General features: G+C 37.0%; 1 protein-coding gene across 1 annotated transcript in view; it reads right to left on the bottom strand.

Moving 5' to 3' along the window:
- Positions 1 to 27,198, bottom strand: part of DNAJC2 (DnaJ (Hsp40) homolog, subfamily C, member 2) — a 30,635-nt gene that overhangs the window by 1,953 nt on the left and 1,484 nt on the right. The window contains exons 2-15 of the mRNA XM_012650322.1: positions 26,100 to 26,290; positions 20,839 to 20,914; positions 13,300 to 13,398; positions 12,206 to 12,347; positions 10,456 to 10,536; positions 9,603 to 9,668; positions 8,678 to 8,769; positions 8,483 to 8,604; positions 7,908 to 8,057; positions 4,322 to 4,410; positions 4,180 to 4,249; positions 2,521 to 2,705; positions 1,615 to 1,715; positions 1,394 to 1,501 (exon numbers count right to left, since the gene is read on the bottom strand). Of these exons, the coding sequence (XP_012505776.1) occupies positions 1,394 to 1,501; positions 1,615 to 1,715; positions 2,521 to 2,705; positions 4,180 to 4,249; positions 4,322 to 4,410; positions 7,908 to 8,057; positions 8,483 to 8,604; positions 8,678 to 8,769; positions 9,603 to 9,668; positions 10,456 to 10,536; positions 12,206 to 12,347; positions 13,300 to 13,398; positions 20,839 to 20,914; positions 26,100 to 26,290 (1,572 nt within the window). The remainder of the gene's footprint in view (positions 1 to 1,393; positions 1,502 to 1,614; positions 1,716 to 2,520; positions 2,706 to 4,179; positions 4,250 to 4,321; positions 4,411 to 7,907; positions 8,058 to 8,482; positions 8,605 to 8,677; positions 8,770 to 9,602; positions 9,669 to 10,455; positions 10,537 to 12,205; positions 12,348 to 13,299; positions 13,399 to 20,838; positions 20,915 to 26,099; positions 26,291 to 27,198) is intronic.

The raw sequence follows: 27,198 nt of genomic DNA on the forward strand, positions 1-27,198 counted from the left end.
TGGTAAAAACATCAGGGTCTGCTTCCAACGTGGAAACAAGTCCCACAGAAAGAGCTGAGAATATGGCGCTAATACCTGAATGCTGTATGATACTTTGTGGAGACGATAAAAAAAGCAGCTGAATAAACCCCTTTAGAAGTGCCCTCCAGGTGTTCTGAAACTTCACTTTGTTACTTATCTTTATGAAAAGAGCCAAAATAATGCCTAACTCAGACAAGTCACCCTGATTTTTACAACTATTTTCCCCTTCTGTAGAACATTGTTAAGTCCCTCATATTTTCAAACAAATTTGGGGATGATAAGCTACACTAAGAATACAGGTAAAACTGGGGGACTATCAGAAGAACAACTTACATAGAGTTAAGTCTATTAGTTAATCCAAAAGCATATTTCCAAGATAAGTTTAAGAAAAGTATTGGTGGCTCACAAATGCACGAAGTGAAAGAACTTTTTTCACAAAGCAAACTTTTTTCAAACTAATTTTGTCATAGCAAGAAAAAAAAAAGTCACATCCCCAAACACATATAACACGAACAAGTTTCACAAGTTAATAATTCCCCTTATTAATAGGTATACACTGATATTTTCTATTCAAGAACCACTAAATTGATTTCATGACCCAGATAAGGGTCCTGATTTGAAGTATGAAAAATACTGGTCCAGGCTGGTCCGAAGGTAGTGAGTTATCTCACTTGATTGTTCACAGTCAGTTACAGATTGAACTCCTTGTTCTACTACTTTCCTCCCTCCTCACTACTACACTTTGACTAGGTCTTAAAAAAAAAGAAAAAAAAAAATAAGAAAATTAAAAAGAAAAAAGAAAAAAAAAACACACTGGTCCAGAGTAATCAAATTAGCTAGAATACCTGACAATATTAGCACACTAATAGCTTCCAACCTTTTAATTTTGAAATAATTTCAGAAGAGTAGAAAATTCCTGTATACCGAGAATCTTCAAAAGTAAACATTCTACTGTATTTGCTTTTCTTTCTCCTCCTGTGTAGACATACGTTGTTCTATTAATATAAAAATAAATTGCAGACATCTCTTTACTCCTAAATATTTCAGTATGTTTTTCCTTAAAAATACATTTTCTTAATAATTATAGCACATTTTTCAAAATCAGGAAATTACCCTTGATAAAATGCTATTATTTCTTCATTTGTCCCATTAATATCCTCTTGGCATCTGAAATGGAAGAACTGCAATTCTCAATTATTAATGGTTAGTTGAAGTAAATCTGTGGCTTTCCTGAAAATGCTTCACATGGTCCAGTCTGCCAAACATTTCGTTTTCCAATCATTCTGAACATAGACCCTAGGTCTTGTATATTGTCAAGTAGCCTGGGTACAGGCTAGCATTTTCTACTTCTAGAAAAACAAAATTTAATTACCTTCAAATCGTTCTGAAGGTGTCGCATTGTCTGCTTGAGGTACCACTCCATGTTCTTTTTTAAATTTATCAAATGCCTTTTTATTTATGTCATCTTTTTGATGAGGGTCTGAGAAATGAAAAATTTCAAATACATAACAGATCATCTTTTATTAAGTTGCATAAATTATTTTTAAAATATGTATTCAAAGTTAACGTTGATTTCTCAAAACTGCAACTCACCAAGTTTTTGGAGACTCTTTGCTTTACTGATAACATCTTTGGCGGTTCTTTTGACTCCAGAGGAAGAATGTATGTTCATGTAATTAGCAATAACTTCCCATCTACAGCAACCAATATAATAGTTCAATAATATTAACGAAAAACAAAACAAAAACCAAAAACCATTACATTTTTACTATAGAAGGGTTAGTTATAGTATCTACAGAATGAGCTCCAAATAAGTTGGAGGTTTAATTATGCTCTAAATTATTGCCTAGACTATAGTTTTTGCTTTTCATAAGTTTAAATCAACTACATACAATCTTGGTTTTAAGTTTGTACAAAAATTTACAAATTCAGTGTACAAATCAATAGAAATAAAACCACACATTTGTGTATACTGCCAATGGAACACTTCTTAAGAAAAGGAGATACATTATCCTGAAAATGGAGCCTTAGTTTCATCATCTATAGAATGAGGGAAACTGGATCTCTAAGGCTTCTTTCAGTTCTAAACTCAGAAGTAAGCTCCAGCTGGAGGTGGGAAGCAACAAAGAAAGAGCAAGACTGCAAAAGAGAAACTACAGAACGCAAAATCTAGTCCCTAGCACAAGCCAGGACAGAATAAGCCAACATAGTCAAGGTTTATGTCTCATGATCTTCAATTTCCTCAGAAATTGGGGAGGAAGCATCTTGCTGTATGTATATGAGTTGGTGTAATGGAGAAGATTAACAGGTTCAAAATGCACCTTGCTTTTTCACACTTTCCACTGTGGCACAGAATTTAGTGGAAGTCAGTCTTGAGAATTTAGACTCAAGCTTATCTCTGGAAGTTTCTACTTTAACCAATGCTGCTATTTGAATGTTTGCCTATATTATCTCCAGGCTCCAGTATGTGGTGAAGAGAATTTCCATTAAAACCAGTACCTTGAATTTGTTCCAGCAGGGAAAAGATTCACAGCTTTAATCAGTAACTGCAGATCATCTTCTGACCAATTTTTACTGCCATTTCCACCTCTGCCAGTTGATTTTTCTGCATTCTTCGATGCTTGTCGCATACGAGCCTCAGCTTCCTCTTTCTCTTTTCTAATTTGCTCATTTATTTCTTCTATCTACACAAATATCATAGGTAAGTCAAGGGCTTAAAGTGTCTTGCTATTCTACACACCCTTTCTGGCAGAGGCTCTGTGGTCCAACTCTCAATGTCATTCTCACTCTGACTCTACTCCCAGCAATCCCAAACCAGCATCCGCTTTCACTCTGGCTTTTCCTCCTCTAGCTTCCAGGCTGCACAGATCTGCTGAGGAACCAAGAACCTCCCCCTACCTGACCTGCCCCGTACTCATGTCATGTGACTTCCAGATACCCTGGACACTACTTGGCAAGTCTCTGGTCACTGAATTCCTCATCCACAAGGCCATTTCAAATTTCTCTTTAAACTCATATTCACCCTTTCAGCAGATAATCTCATTTATTCTCTACAAAAAGGTAAAGGCATAGCAAAGTGGCCTCTGTTTTATCTTGATGTTCTACCCTTTACATTGTTCCTTCTAAGCTACCTTCAAACATGCACAAGTGAAAAACAAAAACTTTTACTTGCCCTTGTTGCTTCTGTCAGTCCCAATAATTCTAACTTTGAAAAGTTTTTTCTTATTCCTATCACCACTTTCATAGTTTAGGCCCTTACAGTGAGATTCTTATAACTAGCTACTTTACATCTTTTCGATGCATTCTGCCTGCACATGCCAGATTAATAGTACAATGCTGAACCTCAGTTACTCAAAGATCTGCCGTAATGAAAACTGGTCTTTATGGTATTAAAAACCTGCTTGATTTGACTTTACTTTTCGTAAGCAACTTCATTTCCCACTCTTCCTCTCCGTAACTTTCTACTTCTATCTCTACTTTATAGCACATGCTGTTCCCCTGACCTTCATTTTAACATGATCCTTCCTTCCAGGCTGGTTCAATCCCTTCACTGAGCCTGCCTTGGCCACTCAGATCTGGAGTCTGGCACTTCCTACCTAACCTACAGTATTTACTGTGGGCTCTCCATCTTTTGGTCCTTAAGCTTTTTCTTTCCAGTATAAATGTTCAGCACAACTCCTTTGTGGCAGCAATAGCATTAGGCATTTCTCCAAAAAAAACCTAGGCATAGTGCTATATATAGTAGGAACTAATATTTGTTGAACTGAATTGAATTTCTGGGCCTGTTTCCTTATCTGTAAAATAAAAGATGTAGACTACTAGACAGAACAAAGATCTCTTTTGGTTCTAAATGTTACCATCCTATGAAAATACTCAAGGAATAATCAAAATAATTATTTTCCCTAATAATGATTTTGCAAAAACTAAGACTAATATGCTAAATAACACAAATCAAACACTATGCATGGTAAAAACTATACACATTAAACCCAATTTAAATAAAAACCAGCACCTACTATAAACAAAAGATAATGGGAGATACAAAGAGAGATGAGATACTCTTTGCTCTTCATAACTTACATGTTAGGTAAAGGAATAGTGAGTTAAAAGCAGAATTAAATGCTAAATATAGGTAGAAGTGATGTGTTCTTCTATTACCTGTTTTTCCAGAGCAGCCTTGCCTACTTCTTTTGTAGATGATGTGAGTGTTTCATTCAAGCACTGTAAGCTAAAGAAAAAAAGGCATGAAACTTTATCCTTAGGTCAAGAGAAGACTTCTACAGCAGTTCCATTGGTATACCTTGCTAGTTCAAGCCGATCACAGAGTTTTTCCACTTCTTCCATCATTTTAACCCGCTCTGCCTCAGTGTCAGAAAAGTGATTCCAGGTCTAGAAGCACAAACACAAACATTTCCATCTTATATCTGCTGACACTTGGAAATACATCCATTAACACAATTATTAATATTAATACAAAGCATGAGCTCTCAGAGGTTCTTGATGTGAACATACATGATGGCCTTTTGCCCATTCCCAGTTGTACTGCTAGGATACCTCCCAGAGCTCTTCCCAATCAGCTAGCAATAAAAAGCATTTTACCAAGCAGACTGAGGAGTAAAACAGAAAGAAGAAGATGCTGCAGAATGCCTAGGGATATTATACAAGTCAGAATGATTCTTCAGAGAACACTTAAGGATTAAAAAATTATGTATGATGACTCAAATTAAAATCCCTTTGTTTGGCTGCCTGTTCTGTCCAGCGTGTGGTCAACTATAAAATCTACCGGAAATTTTAAATGTGAAATTAATGAAAAATAGAATATAATATGCTAAGGAACAGGAGGTATTAGCAAAAATTTTGGTTAACTGAAGATTATGCTCAGAATGGAACAGCATGATGTACGTGGACATATAAGAAGTAATTGGAAAGTGCTTCCCATGTTTAAGCTGTTGCTGATACTAAGTCTCCTGTACTTCACTTCTCCTTGTTTCCTTAACCAATGTAATCTGGCTCTTGCTAAGGTTCTAATGCTTCTTTTACTGTTGACACTTCCTTACATTTTCAAAAACAATACTGATATTCTTCCTATCTGTCTGATCACTCCTCCTCAGCCTTCTCTTCCTCCATCAGTACCTTAAGTATTGGTGTTTGCCATGGTTGCATCCTCTATCTCCTCACTCTATACTTTCTCCCAGGGTGATCTCATCCACCTGCAGAGTTTCTAGTGCCATTGGGATGTGGATGAATCTGGGATAATCCTGCTCTTGAACTCTAGACTCATACAGCCAGTCACCTACTGAGCATCTCCATGAGTGTCCCAAAAGGCTCAACATGCCCCATCCTGAACTCATCATTTCCCCCCAGCCTTTTCCTCCTCCTTTGTCTTTTATTTCAATGAATGCTGCCACCATCCAGCCAGTATTCCATGCAGTGAACCAAGGCATATATAAACCTCACTCTTCCTCTATTACCTGCAACACACAATCAATCCCAACAGACAGCAAATTATTCTACTTTTTTTTTTTTTTTTTTTTTTGAGACAGAGTCTCACTGTGTTGCCCGGGCTAGAGTGCCACGGCGTCATCCTAGCTCACAGCAACCTCAAACTTCTGGGCTCAAGCGATCCTCCTGCCTCAGCCTCCCGAATAGCTGGGACTACAGGCATGCGCCACCATGCCCGGCTAATTTTTTTCTATATATTTTTAATTGTCCAATTAATTTCTTTCTATTTTTAGTAGAGACGGGGTCTCGCTCTTGCTCAGGCTGGTTTCGAACTCCTGAGCTCAAGCAATCCGCCTGCCTCCGCCTCCCAGAGTGCTAGGATTACAGGCGTGAGCCACCGCACCCGGCCTATTCTACTTCTTAAATATCTTTTCCTTTTCTTTTTCGTTCTCACCTCTGTACTTTGAAGGCCACAATACCATCACTTGCATTGTGGCAAAAGACTCCTAAATGGGTCTCTCTGCCTCTGGTCTTCTCTCAGAACCCTGACCAAGACCAACTCAGGATCAGCTTTAAACTCTTTAGCAAGACCTATAAAGTCTTTGAAGACCTGGCTCCTCCTTACCTCTTCAGGTGCCCCTGGCTCATTAAACCTCATTTCTCTGCATCTCTACATTCTCAATACTCCGTCTCTCTTACTTCTCTACTCATGTGTCAGAGATGCTTGCCTCACCTGCCTAAATCCTACTAGATCCAAAAAGCCTTCCTTGACTATCTTCTTGGACACTTCTCATCCTAGTATTCACCTTGAAGTGTTTGAATTGCCTGTTTACTTGTCATTTCCCATCACTAATCAGTGGATTCCTTGAAGGCAGGGACTGTGTCATCATTATATCCACAGTTATAACTGCTTGGTACACCGTGATTTATCTGATATATATTTACTATGAATGAAGAAATTAACTTATGAGAGAAAGGAGCACCAAAACAAAGTTAACGAATGCCAGAACTTTTACCCTCATTCATGCATAATCTCTAAGAACCATTCAAGCTTTCTATTTCTGAATGACCTTATTAAGGTTTTTATAGAGTTCTCATTATATGCTGAATGTGCCAAGTACTACATGTGAATTATCTCATTTAATCTTCACAACTCTATTACCAGGTATTATCTCAGCCATAGTTAGGTGAGGAAAGTGAGGCACTATTGAGGTAACCTCCTGAGAGTCCCACAGTTAGGAAGAGGTAGGTGGAGAATGACTTCAAATCCAGATATCTTGCCCTGAGCCCATGTTCTTCACCACTGTAGTAGTAGAGTGCCTCCTTCTGAAAACAATCTTCTAAGGTAAAATCTGAGAAAAATGTCTCATTTTTTCTATTTAGACTTTTCTCTTCCTTACCAAAATACCTAAAAAGACAACCAGTGCTTATATTTTTATTAAGGCTCTTTCAAAGACTGGTGATGGGGCAGGCTAATTTAAACTGTATTGTCTGAAGATTTAGGATGGCATATATTAGACTATACATGTGTCTACAGCCTTCTGGACCGTCACATGGAAGAATTTTTCTATACATATGAAACATTTACATACTTGCTAAATTTAACTACAATGATATAAAATATTCTGTGTGGCAATTTCTACCTATAGCTTGGAATTTCACTAATTTATTCATTCAATGCCTTTTAATAAGGAATAGTACTGCTCTCTGACTTTATCAGTTTAAAAAGTAAGAACGTCTCTCAGACAAAATTATACTTCAAAACTTTAGGGGGGTTTTGGTCAATATTTTTTAGTGGAAATTGTACTTGCATGAAAACTACCAGTACTTACCCAAATGACATCCCTTTGTTTAGATAAAAATGAAAGCTTTCAGAACCTTAAAAATAAGTTTAACTTCTAAAAGAATGTTTTCTAAGATTAAAATTAGTTTTATATCACTAGGAAGCAACCAGCTAAAACCAAATTGTGGCACATTCTCAGAAAAATGATCTGGTTTCTCCAACAAATCAATGGCAATGGGGGGGGTTAGGGAGAGAAGCAGTGACGACAGGGGGCCTGTTACAGAATGAGAGTGTCCTAAGAGACACAGCTGAAGCCTTTGTATTAACCTTATTTGAATCCTACTTTGAATAAACCAACTATACAAAGATATTGCTGAGATAATCAAGGAGATCTGAATATGGACCGGGTATCAGCATATAAAGCAACTTTTTTGTTTGATAATGGCAAGATGGTTATATTAAAAAAAAACTATCAGGGCTGCATGCTGAAATATGCATATGTGAAATTCAGCAAAAGTTAGTTTAAAAACAAATTTACTTTTTAAGATAAAATGTATACATCTGTTTAATTATATTTGCAGAGTATAAGAAAAGAAATATCTTTTATGCTCAATCAGCAACTAGGTTTACTAGTGCCTAGTGTTTGTTCAGTCTGACATACCTTGCATGAGTTTCGAAGTTTCTGCCTTTCCTTTTTAATGGCTTTTTTCTGGATATCCTTTTCCTTCTTTGCCAATAAAGCTTGCTGTCTAACTTCCTCTTCTTCTTTCTCCTTAGCTAACCGAGCAGCTTCTAATTCAGCTTGCCTTTGCTTTAAAAAATGGGAAGTAAAATCATTTTAATAAGAAAATTAAAACTTCTAAATGCTCTATAATCTTATTAAAAAATCCAATTGTCTTAATAAATTATATTAGAAAGGTGACACATCAACTTATTGAAGACTGAAGGTTGAACTGGGAAAGGCAGCTGGTAAAGATCTACAAACATTTATCAGAAAATGTAAAACAGACATATTAGAAATAAGCATAGTATTAAAGGAATTTATATGATATTACATTTTTGCTCAATAAAAACTTGCTGGTAAGGAAGATCTAACTATCAATTGTACCAACTTGTCATGATTCATTCATAGTAGCACCCAATTCTCTGCTTCTAGATTATAGTTTTTTAAAATAGATTTGACTATTAAAGATCTTATAAACATTTAAAGTTCATCTTCTTCGAATATAATCTTACTTTTTCTTTAGCTTCTTGCTCCTTCCGTTTGGCTTCTGCTTTTGCTTTCTTTTCTGCTTCTTTCTTGGCTTTTTCTTCTTCCTTGAATTTTTTTATCCTTGGATCACAGCTATATGCGTTGTCTACCAAAACAAAAAGTTAATCTTTTGAATTTCTAACATTTAGCAAACTTTAAACAAAATCAATTATACCTACCAACTAATGTTCTTATTCTGTTCATTTCTTCTTTTTTCCTTTGTGCCCTTGTTGCTCTGTTCTGCTTTTCAATCCATCTCCTCTCATCACGACTATAAAGTAGAAAATTAAATTAGAAACAAACTATTGCTTATACATTATATGACAGGAAAATGTGATATTTTATAAATTTATGTGTAAATAATGTTTTAGAAGGTTAAAATGCTATGTTATTACTAACATTAAAGGGTGAATCTATTTAGTATTAATTTTGATTATTTTTTTGGACATTCACGTCAAAAGAATTTCCCTACGCACACACTAAAAACTAAAATAAAACTTAAGCAACCAGAAGAAAAAGAATTTGCTAAATTGAGCTATTTGACAATCACATTGCTCGGCAATTTCTTTCTTAAGTATATCCTAGCCAATTGGTTTGGCCCCATCTAGTTTAACTTGTGAGAAGGGACTTCAAAATATTAAAAAACTCATTTAAAAAGGATGTACAGGCCGGGTGTGGTGGCTCACGCCTGTAATGCTAGCTCTCTGGGAGGCTGAGGCGGGCGGATTGTTTGAGCTCAGGAGTTCAAAACTAGCCTGAGCAAGAGTGAGACCCCGTCTCTACTAAAAATAGAAAGAAATTAATTGGACAACTAAAAATATATAGAAAAAATTAGCCGGGCATGGTGGTGCATGCCTGTAGTCCCAGCTACTTGGGAGGCTGAGGCAGGAGGATCACTTGAGCCCAGGAGTTTGAGGTTGCTGTGAGCTAGGATGACGCTGCGGCACTCTAGCCCAGGCAACACAGTGAGACTCTGTCTCAAAAAAAAAAAAGGATGTACAAAGAGAAAATATGAAAGAAAATATATATGGTGTATTTTTATATCATCACAAATACTGAGGAACCAAATAAATATCTTCCTTTATAAATGATGTGCATACATACCATTCTGCTTTTTCTTTTTCTTCTTCATCTAAATAAGAAAACTCTCTCCAAGAATCAAAATTATACCTAAAAAGAAATAAAATGAAATCAAGGCAGAATGAAAATTTCTTTTAAAAATTAAGTTAGATGCATATAATTTTAAAAAACAGTATTGACAAATGGATATGTTTGTTTTAATGGATCCCTTCCCTCCATTCTGGTATTAAACCAATACTAAGTTCAAGTCCTCATCTTCTTTTATTTAATGACGCTGCATTTTGTCATCATCTGCAAGTCAAAATCATACCTCTCTGCTGTCTCTTCTTTGTTAGGGTTTCTCTCTTGACTAGGACTTGCTAAAGTTTTCCCTGCCTTCACTTTCACTAGTCTGTCAAGTCTTAAGGTAACCCTAGTAGTGGTTTTCGTATCTTTGATACGTATCTTCTAAAGGTAAAAACAACTCAACTGATAGAACTAAATCTTGTTATTTTTGTTCTACAGTGATTTTATGTTTTTGTATATGTTTACTAAAAATTAGTGACTCAGTTACAGACACAAAAGTACTGTCTCCTTCCCCACATACTCAAGTACTTTCAATATAAAGACAGCTAAATAAAAATGTGTTTATTTTTAGTGAATTCAAATGACTCCCCAATTTTAATTTTTACTGCTATAGTGTGCTTGACATCTAGAAATCTCATTAATAGAAAAGACTGATAAACAATCATAAGAGCCTAAATATCACACAGGAGACATACAAGAGTGTTTTTGTTCAGTGACGATTCTGCAGTTCATTCATCCCTCAATTAATGAAGTACTTACTGAACACTTATCCTCTTAAAAAATGACAGCATCATAGAGACAGTATACTTACCAGAAAGAATAAAATGCGTCTACATCTTCAAATGATGAATTCATATCACCAAGCTTAGGGACATTTTTTCTATTTGACCATCTGAAATACCAAAAGAAAAATTCTCAACAATTTTGTACACAAGTACAAAAGACAACCTAATATTAAAAACAATAATAGTTTTTACTAATCCCCTCCAATCTTCCTTCCTTACAATCTCTCCAACTCAAAAATAGAGCTGGAAGGTTAACAGTGGGATGTGAAACAACCCAGGTGTGGGAAAAGCGAGGCCAAGGATGGACCAGGCTGGGGAGAGAAACAATGGACAGTCCTTCCAACCACATGTTAGCTTCAGTTTGCCATAGCAGCTGCCAGGCAGGTTTGGAAAAATAGCAGCTAGCCCCTTTCCCCAAGCTCACTTACTCCTGCACCTAAATAGGCAGCACAGAAGCAACCAGTAGGCCTCGTCCTTAAAAAATGTTAATATTCCCAGAGGGAACTGATTTCCACCCACTCATCACCACTAGCTTCCCCCTTAGAGCCAGACTTCTAGGGTCAGCCCTTCACTTATCATCACTGAAAAGGATCCTGAGGCTGTTACTGGCCCATGTTTTCTACTCTACAAAATCACTACACAAAAAATATACTACACCTTTTCTGCCACCGGAGCACTGTTATTACTAGGCAGCACCAAACTGTTAATCAAAGTTCTCAAACCTGGCTGCACAGTAGAATCACCTGGAAGCAATAAAAATCCCTACAGGTATTCAAACCAATAAACCAGAATCTCTTCAGGTGGAACTCAGACATCAGGAGTTTTTCAAGCTCTCCAGGTGATTCCAGTGTGCAGCCAAGTTGTGCTTTAAGGAAATCTGCCAATGCAGATGGAACAAAAAATGTAAATACTGGTATACACTCTTTTAAAACAAGCTTTAGGCCGGGTGTGGTGGCTCACACCTGTAATCTTAGCACTCTGGGAGACCGAGGTAGGAGGATCACTTGAGGTCAGGAGTTCCAGACCAGGCTGAGCAAGAGTGAGACCCTGTCTCTACTAAAAATAGAAAAATTAGCCTGGCGTGGTGGTACAAGCCTGTAGTCCCAGCTACTCAGGGGCTGAGGCAGGAGGATCGCTTGAGCCCAGGAGTTTGAGGTTGCTGTGAGCTAGGGTGACATGACAGCACGCCAGCCTGGGTGACAGAGCAAGACTCTGTCTCAAAAAAAAAAAAGAAAGAAAGAAACAAGCTTTAATGAAATAAATTATATATGCTTTAATCTTCTAAATACCACATGCTAATTGGCTGCACCACTGGAGCTCTTATATGCTTTAGTCTTAAATATAAATATTTTGTCAAAGAAGCTTTACGATAATCAGATGCTCAAAAAAAGAAAAGCTTTTCTCAATTGAAAATGAGTCAAATAGAGTAGTGTACCCATTGATAAGGAGGAAACAAAAGAATGGGAAATTACTGTCACCTCAGTATCATACTACATAAAGTCAGAGACTGTTCTTTCCGCCAAAGGAAATTAAAAAAAAAAAATCCCATAAGCTGTAAAAGAATTTCGCTATGGAAAAGGTAGAACTTATGTTTAGAGAGCAGAATAAATAAGAACAGTAAGTTCACCAGTGAGGCTCAATATTGTAGAGGGGGAAGAGACTGTGGAAATAGCCTATAAATAAAACTATTATCAGAGGAAAAAAGCAGAAACCTGGAAGACTGCAAGAAGCAAGCCAATAGAGCATTATGATCAAAAGGCATGTGCCTTAACTTACCTGGAATTCCTTTCAAACACTGGGGAAAAAACTTCAAAGAAATTATCCTTTGCTTCACTTTTAGAAGGAACTGAGTTATCAAAAGTAGGATCTACACTGTTAAATGCTCGTCTTTTCACGGGATCAGATAACATTTCATAAGCTGAAAAAAAATTATAAGATCACATCACCATGACTTTATTTTTTTACTGAGAAAACAAATATTCCCCTCCTTTTAAAAAAGGTTATTAATTTTCATATTTAAAAATTTTGTATGTTTGTGGGGTGGGGAGGATTTAACTTAACAACAGCTCTAGTACTACTGGATATAATTGGACTTAATGCTCCTTCTTTAAGTACTTCTTCTGATAAATAAATGACAAAACAATAGTTAAATAATCATCCCTCAAGGGAGATGACTCAGGGGAAAAAGGAATAGCTAGAAAGTTAACTGTTAGATCCCAAGGGTTGTGAAAGATTGAAGCTGTCTTGAGCACCGTGTAGGAGAATGGGCCAAGAAGAGTTAAGTCTGAAAAGTGTGAATACAGTTTTTTAAAAATTAGCATCAACTAAAAATCACATTTAAGAAAACATTTATAAATGGTGGTTACCTATATTAATTTGCTTAATGAGGATATGGTTAAATAGCAACAAATAGTTGTGGGGTCTGTACTATGATATAATCAACTTCTTGATTTAAACTAGCAAAGCAACTGGAGAACAGTTTAGTTCCACAAAGCATCTGATATGGAAAAAGATCTCAGCATTCTCACCATTAAATGTAACACATATGAATTAACTATAGGATGGAGTTTTGACAACAATCACCTGGGGATCCTGTTAAATTGCAGATTCTAATTAGCAAGTTGGGAAAGGGCCTAAGATTTTGGATTTCTAACAAGCTGTTAGGTGCTGCTGATGCTACTGTTTGGGAAAACCTCCCTTTTGTAGTGAGGCTCTGGGGATATTACTAGAAATAACCTGAAGTAGCTGGGATGTTTTAAAATGTCATTGGACAATTGAACGAACTACATTATACATAGGAAACCTAGTCCCAGCAATTAATAAATCAACAATTACTATGAGGAATTCCTGACTCTAAAGTATTTTCTTACCTTTAGTTATGCAAGTGAAGTAATCATTATCTCCTTCTTTTATTGGTTCACCAGCTGCTTTCCGTTTGTCTGGGTGATGTTTTAAAACCATTGCTTTATCTACAAAATGAGTCCAATTTAGATAATCTGTCACTTTAGGCATCAAAACTAAAGATGAGCTAAATATAGACCATTTCTAAGATTATAATGCTAATTTCAGAATCTTTTCTCCCACAGTAAAATGTATACTTATTAAACGTGGAAATTATAGAGAAAGTGAAAGAATTATTTTAAGAATTAGCCAAAGTAGCAGCATCCAAAGACGATGACTATTAACATTTTGGTTGTATTTCCAAAGACTGTTTTTTTCCCCTTAAGCATATACTTTAAAAAATTTATGTGTAATCATATCATATATACATACTTATAGTTTTTTTTCAACTTAATGTTTCAGCTTTTTCGTTTTTCAGGTTTTTTGCAAGCTCTTCAAAATTTCCTTTTAAATGATTGCTACAGTATTTCAAGTAGATTTATCATAATTTAAGTATTTCTCTACTGTTGGATATCTGAATCACTTCCAATTTTTCACTACTGTAGATAATGCCAATTTAAATAATTTTAAATACAACTATTTTTCCATATTTAGGATTCCTTCTACTTAGGATATATTCACAGAAGCGAAATTAGTGAATGGAAACGCAGGAACAAGCTGCTTTCCAGACGTTATACTACCTCATACTCCCATGTGAACATCCTTCCTTTTCACCACAGCCCCGCTAGCACTAGGTCTAATTATTTACAATTTGTGATTATCACTGGTGCTCAACAATTTCTTTTTTCTATTTTTCATCCTTTAACTGGAAGGAGGGGTTGTCTTAGTTTTCTTCCTTAGTTTGTGTGAATTACTTTCAATAAATACTGGCTAGCTGTTACCATGTATTGAGCATTTAATGTGCCGGGTGTATTTACAAGTTAATCTTTTCAATAACCCTATGAGGAAAGTACTACATTATGTTATTTGCTCCATTTTACAGATGAGGAAAATGAGGCATATTGAGGTTAAGTAACCAAGACCATTGCAACCTGCTCAAAGTTCTAGCCAAACCGGGCTCCGCTCCAGGCAGTCTGACTCTTCAGCCTGTGTTTGTATGCTGCCTCTCCTAATTCCCTCACATCTGTTTATTGCTAGTGTTTTTTCCCCAACTGTTTGCTTACACTTATGTTTTAGGAAAAATTCAGTCATTTTTACATACATTTACTGATCATGTCCTTTGTAATTTCTTCCAGTACTTATACTACTTCTAGTTTCACTAATATTTTCTATGGTTAGATTGAAAATTTTAAAAATCTTTTAAATTTTCTTGGAATTTTAATTTTAATACAGGCTAGGAAGTATCTAAACTTGTCAGTTTTCAAAATCCTATCTAATATCATCTAATAATCTTTCCTCTCTCCACTGATTTGTGATGTCTCCTTTGTCACAGTCAATTTTTATGAGAGGTTGTTTTGGTTACTTATTCTTGCCCTGGGATTATCTTTAAACTGCCTATAGGTTTCTAATATATTTGATGGTAATTTCCAAAAACTAATAATTTTTGCATATTTTCCTTGCATCTAGACACTTAACTCTCTTTTGGTTTTCTAGGTAGATCCTATGTTATCTACAAATAATATATTTCTTTCCTTCTTTCCAATAGTTATCCCTTATTTAATAACTTAATTCATTGACCCAAACTCCCAAAATCACATGAAAAATAATCAGCACAGTAGTTCCCCCCTGGATTTTAACGGTAACAGCATTAATGACACACAGTTAAAAGTTTGCTGGCTGTGAGCCTGAAACACTTATCAAAGTAGGGACTTAACTACATTCTTCTCAAAGTTTTTATCAAAAAGGAATGGGTGTTAAATTATATTCTATGTACTTTCACTATCTACTTAGGAAATCACATCTTATCTAAGCTATAAATATATTAGCTACATTAATCATATCTTATCTAAGCTATATTAGCTATATTATTTCCTAAATTGGATTCCATCTAATAATCCTTCCTTCTCCACTGATTTGTAATGCCTCCTTTATCACAGTAAATTTTATGTGGGTTTGTTCTATAGTATTTCAGGCTCATAGCCTCAATTTAAAAGGTCAATTTTATTAAAATTTTCAAATTCATTGCATATAATAGTGGTCTCAATTTAAAATATTTACTGCAATTGTTTTCATCTTTTCTTTGTGTATTTCACTACAGGGTGAGTATCCCTTATCCAAAATGCTTGGGACCAGAAGTGTTTTGAATTTCGGATTGTTTTTGGATTTTGGAATATTTGCATTATACTTACCGAGTGAGTAGCCAAATCCAAAAATCTGAAATCTGAAATGCTCCAGTGAGCATTTCCTTTGAGCATCACATCAGTACTCCGGACATTTCAGTGTGGGGCATTTTAGACTTTGGATTTTTGAATTAGGGACCCTAAACATGCATTTGTTTCTTCTTCTTATAAAACCTATTTTGGGATATTATCTCTTCTATAATATTTTCTTCCTCCATCTTTCTTAGTGCTATTCTTTTAAACCTCTGAATTGAATGTTTATTTTATTTCTTCCCTCTTTATAAAAAATAGGTTAAGGTAATAAATTTACTTATAGTACAACTCTACTTGCCATCCCTTAAGTTTTGATAGGCAATGATCTTACTTTTGGAAAAAGAAAGTCTATGTCTATTAATATAATTTTTATTTCTGCCTAGGCCCAAGAGTATGTTCAATTTCCCAAGTGACTGGGTTTCTTTCTTTCTTTTTTTGGTTTAATGTATCTATTGTATTCAATTGAGATAAAATTTACATAAAATGCTCAGTCTTTAAGTATTCAGTTCAATGAGTTTTGATAGTTGTATACACCCATGTAAACACCACCAGAAGAATACACAGGCCATTTCTATCACCCATAGAGTTAGTTCCCTTGTATCCTTCTCCAATGGACTCCCCTCCCCTATCAAATGATGCAACTGAGTTCTGATTCCTGTCACCACAGATTATTTTTGCATGTTCTTAAACTTGAAGCAGATGAAACCTACAGTACATCTTTGTGTCTGGCTTCTTTTGTTCAACATCACATTTTGAGATTCATCCACATTCTTGTGTGTATCGGCAATTTGTCCTTCTTTAAAATTGCTGAGTAGTATTCCATTGTACCAAAATACAGCAGTTTGCTTATCCATATTCCTATTGTTTAACAGGGTTTGGGTGTTTTCCAGTTTCTGAACACCCAGTTTAGATGTTTTCCAGTTTCTGGATAGTCTGAATAAGGCTGCAATAAACATTTTTGTAGAAATATTTTTTTTTTTTTCTTTTGAGACAGAGTCTCACTGTGTTGCCTGGGCTAGAGTGCCGTGGCGTCATCCTAGCTCACAACAACCTCAAACTCCTGGGCTCAAGCGATCCTCCTGCCTCAGCCTCCCGAGTAGCTGGGACTACAGGCATGCGCCACCATGCCTGGCTAGTTTTTTCTATATATTTTTAGTTGTCCGATTAATTTCTTTCTATTTTTAGTAGAGACGGGGTCTCGCTCTTGCTCAGGCTGGTTTCGAACTCCTGAGCTCAAACAATCCGCCCGCCTCGGCCTCCCAGAGTGCTAGGATTACAGGCGTGAGCCACTGCGCCCGGCCTCTAGAAATCTTTTAATGGGAATATTAAGCTTAGTTATTTCTACATATATACATCACAAGGGTTCAGAAACATTGACAAATATATTTTTGCTTTTTTGAGGTCCAAGGTTTTTCTTCTAGTTAAGTGTATCAGTTTCTCCGCTAACAACAGATAAGAGGTATTTTTGCATTCTAGTTGGTTCAAACAGAAAAGGAATTTATTGAAGATTATTGGGTAGCTCAAAGAGTCTCCGTGAGAACCAAACCATCAGGCTTGAAGGCTCAAAAGTCAAATCATACTGGGTAGTTTGGAAGCATGGTGACCCTGCCACTGTTGGGCACAATCACGGTAACTTACACTGCAGGTAACAGAGCGCAAGCTATGACCACTGCCAGGACAACCAGTGAAGCCTTTAAATTTCTCTTTGCAGTGCTCTTCCACTCTTGTGGCAAAATGGATTTTGTGCAGCATGGCCTAACTCACGATGTTCTCCTTTGAATTGCAATTGTGTGCTGATTAGTGAAACCTAAATCACATGCCTACACAAGCACTCTAAATCTCAAGACATCTTATTTAAAAATCCGGGAAGTTTTCTTCTTTATTTGAAATTATCATTTCTGTTACATTTATTCTGATTTCTTCTTTAGGGAAATCTAGCACCTCTTTATTCTTTCCCTCTGAATCTTGGGAACATTCCTCAGGGTTATCCTCTGCTTTACTGCTTTCTAATTGTACATCCACCTTGGTTATTTTAAATTCTGCTCTCATGTTTTTAGTTTCCAGGTAACTGAAAGGGGTGGCCTTGCAAAAATAACAGGAAAATACCTAATCCCACCATTTCCCCAGTAATGGTTAAAGATCAATCCTATGAGTTTTCTAACAGGCACTCTGCAGTTCTGTTTTGCACAACTTCTGGAAAGAGCTGAATGAAGGAAAAAGAGATGTAAATCTCTCTTTCAAAATTGCTTTTTTGAGAATCTACTTTTACAGAGATCCTGAGTAAACAGCAGAAGAACGAGCTACAGCCTCAACCATATTTCGAGGACAGAGTCACATCTCCTGTGATAATCCCTTCTCCGAGGAAGGGCAGGAAACCAACTCTTGGACTTTGACATCCTTGCAGTTTTTGTTATCTACTGTTGCCAAGAAGAAATAAAGGAGCAGATGCAGCAGTTTCTTGACTATACCCTGTCATTTTTACAACCCCCGCCCCCCCACTTAAAAATCTCCGATAGACAGCTGGTTTTCGATAGATAGCTGGTTTTGGGGGCTAGCCCATTCTTCCTCGTTCCACTTCCGTGCTGGTCCTTTTCACCTTTCCCCAGGGAAAAGTAAATAAACATCTTCTTTCTACCCTAATCTGTCTGGAGAAATTTTTTTTCTCAAAACCCCCATGCACTGGCATCATCACCCTTACAGTAATCTCTACTTATTTTTCCCTATTCTCTTTCTGCAATGTCTACCCCATCCTTTAATGCAGTGTCTTCATATCTCACTGACAACATGTAATAGATATTTAACGTTTTTTCTGACCTTATGGATAAGTCTTAGGGGTGGATGTCTCAATTTTTTGTTAGATAGTCTCCTAATGCCGCACTTTTTTTTCTATATTGATTTTTCTGCCTAATCATCTTTGATCACCCCTGTATATTAGAGGGTGCTAACTATCCCATGCTCTCTGTCCCTGGGTGGTGGGGAGAGGAAGGGAAGGACACAAGATGTTATCCAATTTTGAAAAATAAGGTAAAGGGAGCCAAAGAACATTGTCAGTTTGAAAGGAAACAAAGGTAATTTGGGAACAGCTGTTGTAAGTTTATTGCAATTTCAGATTCTACCACCCCCATGAAAGACAGTTTCTTAGGTGCTTTGAGGGTACATAAGCAAAGGAGCTCTTATTGTATATTCATATTGCTATTGTTATAAAAAGTCTCTAAATATGATTTTTAATTTTTAAAAAGCTTGATATAAAAGTTTTCAATTTCAAATATAACAAATATTTTAAGCTAAAATTATCAAATCTAGAAAATTCAAATTACCAAAGACTATTTTCATGCAAAGAATATCAAACCTATATGCATCATTTGCCAGTGTGACAACTTTTACTTTAAGAACAAAATTACATAAATAATTTAAATGTCACTTTTAGTACTGAAGTACTTTCTTCTACCCATCAATCAATTTTTCTAGTAATTTATTCTTTTCAGATAATGCAGAAAAGGAAAAAACGAACACTTACTTTATTTACCCTTAATTAACTTCCTAATTTTCATTATAGTCATTCAAACTACATTAAACAAATATAAAGCTCTTTTTTTGTTTGTAATAAGATGCAAGAACTCAAAAGACCTAAAATGCTATATCAGACTTACATTTTTTAGATTAGTTTGTGCTAATTGTAGATTTGCAAACACAAACTTTGCATTTAAATTTTTGGACTACTCTTTCAGAAAGCAGTAAGTAGCAACTGTTTTATAGTGACAGAGGGAAGAGAATGACAGTTTCCTTCTGAATAAATACTGACAGAATATTTAACAAGGGTGGCATTGAGTAAATTATAACTTCCCTTACTGTAAACAATCTCTGCACTGGTGTTGCAAAACTTCTGGCTACAGAATACATATTCAAAAATTCATTCTATTATGCCAATAAAAAGAGTAGACTTAATAGAAGCAAATGGATGTTTCTTTTACAATTTATTGTATATTTTTAATCTTCAATGAAAGAAACAGAATTCCTTCATCTTAAAACACCAACTATTTTGTTAGTTCTAAAGCACTTCTAATTCTTTCACAAATTTATATATATCAAGACATATTTGGTATTTGCATGCTATTCTTTCATATAGTAAAACTTTGCAAACACTTTTATATTGCAAGTGGACTTTTCTGGCATTTATGCATATTGGAATATCTATTCACATGCATTAATATATGCTTTGTCTAAAATCATGCCAGCCTTTTAAGAAATCTAGTAATGGGACTAAAAGGATCTGACAAATTCCTTCACTTTGTTAAAAAAGTATTTCCTGTGATTTTCCTAAATGTAAGCATTAATGAGGAAAATTCTGAGTTTATCTACTATCCTAAGTCTTGACTAGTACTTTTCAACACAAGAGTTCTTGTCCAGTTATCTTCCTCCAGGTACAATACTTTTCTCAACTGGCCTTGACCCCCTACTTCTTTCTCATATGGCCATAATCTTACCTCCTGTGACCTCAATATCCATTCTCTAGAGTGGAGGGCAGAACATTGTCCTAAGATAAAACACAGAAAAATAACCACCTTCACCTCTTCCACTAAATTTTACTAATCAGGTGAACGGAATGTGTGTGTAAGAAATTATGTCCACAGCAATGCAAAGGATAGGACATTTAGGAGCATTAAGGGATGTTATTTTATAAGGCATATGAAGACTAGGTTACCAACATCTCCCCTGCTCCCCTCGCTGCTCCTCAAAATCTTAACCTTGTCGACAAAAATAACAATGAAGCACCAGATAACTCTTTCTCAGATAGAGATAGGGTGATATCAACAAAGGTGTGACCTAAGACTACAAGGTAACATCGAAAAATCTAAGTAACAAGGCAACTTCCACTAAGTACAGCCACCCATACTTCCAAAGAGAGGTGAAATACTATTTTTTAAAAGCTTGCAATTGGGAGACTGTTCTTTAACCTGACACACACACACACACACACACCCTGATTATGCCCAATGGGAATGTCCATACATGAAACTGATTGCTTTTTTCTGGTTCTGAAGGTAAAGGAGATCGTGGTTTTACATTGTTATGACAATTTAACACACGCTGTTAAATGTAAAGTTATGGCTATAGACTATGATACCATGTGTTTTTCAAAAGGATAACATTTCCTATATCAGATATTTGATTATTTCAGAATAACTAAGTACTTACGAGCTGCTTTGATCTGTCTCTGTGTAGCTTTGTATCTTACATGGCCAAGTCCAAGAACTGCATAATGATCTTGGTTCTGATAAACACATAAAAGGGAGTTAAGTTTGAAATGGAGCAATACATCATTTTCCAAAGTGATGCTTCCATATCAGGAAACCAGTGAGAAGTTCTGTATAAAACGGATTCTGTGGTCATGTAAGTTTGGGAAATACAGACTAATGTATAAACTTCTTGATGATTTGTATGCACATAAGGTTAATAAAGAAAGGCACAGAGAAGTCCTACAACTAAAAAGAAAAACCAAATAAGCAAACAGAAACCTATAAAACCCAGCATTTTCTAAACTAACTTAACTGAAGAATGCTTTTTTTCTTCTCTTAACACCTATTGATATCCTTTAGCCATTCTTAAGGAATAATCTAGGCACATTTCAGAACCAAAGGGCGCATTACAGTAGCTCCAGTAGATTGTGCCAGTGTACAGTAATAGTATAGAACTAGGAGTCATGAGGAGTAAAGAAGGTAGGTTGGGTGGAAATTTTGAGAAACCGAAGGATGAGGATTTTCTGGATAGGAAGCACTGTTTTCATTTCTGCTTTGGTTAACATGCTAGCAAATTTAGAAGCTGAGGCAGTAACTGGAGGGCTCCCTAAAGAATTCAAATGGTGTATTTTGTCATGGAGAGTAAGGTTAGCTATTAAGTGAAGAGGAAGGGAGTTGAAGGCATAAAATGTGGGAGAAAAAAAGTTAAATAAGGCTGAGTGGTTTTCCTTTAAACTGAGGATTACAAACTTCACACAGAGGGGGTCCTTATTATGCCATGCAATCATACTTTGTCCCAGTCCGCTCACTGTTCCACTCCCTACGATGGCAATTTCATACCTTCTGTCTTCCAGTCTCATCTCAACCTGCACAAACCGTTCTCCACTTTCTGGCTGATAGTCTTGCCTCCTGCTTAAATAAAAAATTAAACCTATCCCAAACTCATCAAACTGTACACATTAAACATGTATAGAGGGTTTTTCTTGTATACAGATGATACCTCAATAACACTTACAAATATTAAAATTAGGCCGGGCGCGGTGGCTCACGCCTGTAATCCTAGCACTCTGGGAGGCCGAGGAGGGCGGATCGTTTGAGCTCAGGAGTTCGAAACCAGCCTGAGCAAGAGCGAGACCTCATCTCTACTAAAAATAGAAAGAAATTAATCGGACGACTAAAAATATGTAGAAAAAATTAGCCGGGCATGGTGGCGCATGCCTGTAGTCCCAGCTACTCGGGAGGCTGAGGCAGTAGGATCGCTTCAGCCCAGGAGTGTGAGGTTGCTGTGAGCTAGGCTGATGCCATGGCACTCACTCTAGCCCGGGCAAAAGAGTGAGACTCTGTCTCAAAAAAAAAAAAAAAAAAAAAAAAAAAAAATTAAAATTATCCTACTGAAATTCCAGCATCTTTCTACCACTCTACCTGCCTCTGTACATCTTTTCCTCTTCCCTCCATTCACAATTGAGAAAGCCTCTCCTGTTAAGATAAATTACTCCATCCTTCTTCTTGGTTCTGAACCCCATTCTAAGTCTTCTCAAAGATTAGCATCTTTCAGCTATCTCCTAACTTTTTACACTGATTATTTTCATCAGTGTAAAAAGTTGCTGTTCTCTCTCATCTTTGAAAACCCTTCCGGTTACTGCCCCACACCTCTGCCCTTCAGAGTTAAACTTTCTGAAACAGCTGTCCACTCAACATTCTTACTCCCCTCACATTCATTTTTCAACCCACTCCAATCTGGTTCCGCTCTATCCACTCTCACCCGAGGTGCTATGAAACTGTTTTCTTCAGTATCAGTTTCCATCCTCACTTGATGTCAACTTCCAATGGCAACACAGCTGACTCCTTCCTTGAAACGCTATCTTCCTTCAGAGTTTCTGTGAATCCACTGCTCCTTGTTTTCCTCCCACTTTCCAGTAGCTTTTTTCAGCCACCTTTACTGGCTACTTGATGACCCTCAAAGCTCAGTCCTGGGGTTTCTTTTTCTCTCGCTTTATACTTTGTGGTCCTAAGTAAGCGCATCCAATCCCAGGCTGTAATACAGTATTCTGTACACGATGATGACACCCTCCCCCCCACCAAGTAGTGCAGACTTCTGCTCTGAGCTGCAGATGCACATAGCGCCTCCATCTCTCTAGCCTCCTGCCTTAGTCACCCATGTCTAAATATAAGACTGACTAGTGTTTTGGTTCCTTGAAGATCTGGGCTCTTTTTCACCTCAGGGCCTCATCTGCTGTTCTCCCCACAGAGGAAATTCTTTCCCCACTCTTCATGTGGCTGCCATCTTCTTATCCTTCAAGTCTCAGCTGAATGTCATCACCTTATTTAAAATAAAGAACCTTTTCCTCCATCTGCATTTGTTTCGTTGTTGTTTCCTCCAAAGTACTTAAAATTGGGGAGTGCTTAAAACTCTCCAATGGCTTTCCACTAACTACTCCTTGCCACCCCTCTTTCATTCACTCTGTTCCAGCCACTTGCCTTTTTTCAGTTTCTGGCACATTCCAAACTTCTTTTGGCCTCTGTACAAGCTCTCTGCCTAGAATGCTGTTCTCCCTGATCTTTGCATATCATGCAGGTTTTACCTTAAATGTCAACTGCACAAGACTTTCCCAACTACTTAATCTAAAGTAGTCACCTGGACATTCTATCACATTACCCTATTCTAATTTTTTGCCCAGCACTTGCTGGTCACATGTTCTTGATTGTTTACTTATTCTTTGCCTGCTCACTGGAATATAAGCTATGCAGGAACAGTGATATTGTCATGTTCAGCACAGTATCCTCAGCACCTGGAACAGGGTCTGACATGTAGCAGGTGCTTGATCTGTATTTGATGAATGAAACAATTAAGTGAATGAACAAATGAATCCTGCTACCTTGCTCTGATGTCATCTCCTACTTTCTGTACCAAAGACCTTCTATATCCTTCCTTCTCTCTCTCTCACAGATCTCAGCATTCCCCAATTCTGTCTTCTCCTGACGCTGCCTTCTCAAGTTACTATCTTTTCTCATTTTCTTTACAAAATACTCTTTGAAAGAGTATTTTACACTTAGGTCTCTACTTAATCACCTCCTAATCACTCCTCAACCCGCTACAATCTCTTGCCTTCCCAATCATTTTACCAGAACTGTCTTTCGTGAGGACACCTGAACTTCTAGTTTGCCAAATGCAGTGGCTTTTTATAATTTCTCATGTTATGTGACTGACCTCTAAAGCAGTGACGCTGGTGACTCTTTTTTCCTTCTTGAGACTTCCTCCTCCCTATGATTCTAGAAGAATATGGTGCCTGATGTTCAATTAACCTTTGTGAACAAATGTCTTTCTTTCTTTCTACTTCTTTTACCCTTCTTAGTATCCTTTGCTGCTTCTCCTCCCCTGCCTACTCATTAAATACCCATGCTCTTCAATGTTAAGTCTTTTTCTTTTGAAATTGATAATGATGATGGTAGGGCAATCAGCTAACACTTTCTGAATGCCCCTTTTTCCCCTTTCCCTTTCCCTCTTTCTTCTCTCTCTCTCTCTCTCTTTCTGGAGACAGGATCTTGCTCTGTCCTCCAGACTGGAGTGCAGTGGTGTGATCATAGCTCACCAAAGCCTCAAACTCCTGGGATCACTAGGCTCAAGTGACCCTCCTGCTTCAGTCTTCTGAGTGGCCTCTGACTATAGGCATGTGCCATAGTCAGAGACTACGGGCATTAGCACCTGGCTAATTCTTTATTTTTTGCAGAGGGGTCTTGCTATGTTGACAAGGCTGGTCTTGAACTTCTGGCCTCCAGTGACTCTCCTGCCTCAGCCTCCCAAAGTGCTGGGATTATAGGTGTGAGCCACTGCACCAGACCTACTTTTCTAAGTGCTTTATATATATGCCTTATATCATTTAGTACTCCAAATAACCTATGAGACAGGAATTCTTATTATCCACTATTTATTTTAGCATTTATCATGCACCAAGTACTAAGTTAAGTGCTTTACATGCATCACTTCACTAATCCTCACTATAATCCTTTGAGCTGTTAATACAATCACTGTACCAACAAGGGAAATTAGGTACAGATACGTCCAGTAACTTTCCAAAGGTCCCAGTGCACTAAATGGCAGAACCAGATTTGAATTCAGGCATTCTAACTCCACAGCATACACATATTAAGTATTACACTAGTGTCTACTTAAGTGCCTATTTGTCCATATTCTTTTCCCTGGCTGATGTCATTCAATTCCTCATAGCCTCAACTAGCACTATGTACCAGTGACTTCAAAATGTCTTCAGTTCTAACCTCTTTTCAGAGTCACAGGCCAATTTCTAACCATGTACTTGACAACTTTATGAGTACAGTACTAAAACGTCACTCTTAACACAGCCAAACTTGTAGACACAAACAACACTCCCCACAAACCTCCTCACCCTGGATCCCAGTTGTTGGTGACTGACATCACACTACAGCAGGTCACTCAAGCCAGAATGCTGGGAGTCCTTCTGAATACCTCTCTCTTTCTTGTGCCACACGGCCAAAGTTACCAAAGCCTGTCAATTCAACCTCCAAAAACACAAATCTGCCCCCTTTTCTTCAAAATGCGGCCACAGGTTTAGTTCAAATCTTCATTCACAGGCTTGGATTAGAGCACTAGCCTTGTTAACGGTGAACTATTCACTTCCTTCCAGTGCCTCCCCCTTTTCCAAGCAATTTTCTGTACTGCCACGAGAACTACTTTTCTAAAAATTGTCTCAGAAACTTTGATGACCTCCTACCACCCCTAAAATAAAATTTTAACTCCTTCCTTAGCATGGCATAAAAAGGACACAATAGCATTTGTGTAGAGCCCTTCGCAGGCCTAATTTCTCACCACCATCCCTCATCACCCTACTTTACCCTCTAATCCCTGAAGAGGACACCGACATATTCTTTTACTCCTTTGTCCCTTTGCATATCTATACCTTCTGCCCAGAATGCCTTTTCTACCTTCTCTACTTCACTGTTGTTCATCTTTTTAAGACCAGCTCAAATATTATCTTTTCTGTGAAACCTTCACGAGTTTTGCCAGCAGAGACAGAATTCTATAGCTAGTGTTGTCCCATTCAGGGCTTAGCAAGAAAGAGGTGCTCAGTTATGGTTCTCTTGCTGAACCATCTTAAGACATGGTTTATTAACAGAAATCTCATGGGAAGATTGCCTTTGTCTAACAAAGTATCTGAATGAACAAAAGATTAAGATATTAAATACCTTCCAGTCTTTGGGATCAAGTGTTTTCAGCATGGGAAACTCTTCTAACTGCAATTCTTCATCTTCCGATTCCTCTGATAACTCTTTCTTATCCTCCAGTTCCTGAAAAGAGGCAGAAGCATTTCTGTTTCTCCTCTTAACAAAAGCTTCAAACCATCTTCCCACAGGTTCAACTTGACAGAGTGTAGAAGCTGTGATTGAAAGTGTTAAGAGAGGCTTCAATGTATTGCATAGAATAAATCTGTTTCAAGGCAATAAATTTTTTTAGGAAGTAAGATCCAAACAGTGATACTATCAGAATACAATTTTAAAACCATCAACTAAGAAAATAATTGCAGTCATCTATTCAGTTTACATGCGGGTTAGCAAGAAATTATCATTTTCTAATATTCAATCAACCTCTTCCAGTTATCTGACAAAACACTCAGCAATGTCAACAATAAATCAAAACTTTTCTGAAGATATGAGGAAGGTGAGGAACATGAAGAGATGTTGCAAACTGCTTTACATTTAAACCAATAATTGTAATAAAGCAATAGTGATAAGTTGTTACCAAGAGCTAGCCTGATCAAAAACAAAAAATCTAAAAAGTTTAAACTATCTTATTTATTAAAATCTTGAATTGAGATAACTCTTAAAAATTTTAAGGATTCACTAGCAAGGATTTGTTCTGAAAGACAATTTGCCAAGCAGATAATGGGAATTTATAGCTGTGCTGTTCTGGAACAAGCTCTTGATCTGAAACCACAAGCTCTGGGTTTTAGTCTAGGCCTGGCAACTAGTTGCTATGTGACCTGAAATGATTCTGGGATGTCTTAACCTGCAAAATGGGAACAATACCTATCTCATTAAGTTCCTAGGAAGACTGAATGTAAAATCATAAAAGCACTCTGAAAAATCACAAACTTGTAGAAAAGTCATTATCTATTTCTGAGAAGTGGGGGTAAATCACTGTACATCTGATACTAGCACTTCAAAAAAAGTAATTTGGGTTGGGCGTAGTCGTTCACGCCTGTAATCCTAGCACTCTGGGAGGCCGAGGGGGGCGGATTGTTTGAGCTCAGGAGTTTGAAACCAGCCTGAGCAAGAGCGAGACCCC

Source organism: Propithecus coquereli, unplaced genomic scaffold, assembly GCF_000956105.1.
Source record: "Propithecus coquereli isolate 6110/MARCELLA unplaced genomic scaffold, Pcoq_1.0 Scaffold32, whole genome shotgun sequence".
NCBI lineage: Eukaryota > Metazoa > Chordata > Mammalia > Primates > Indriidae > Propithecus > Propithecus coquereli.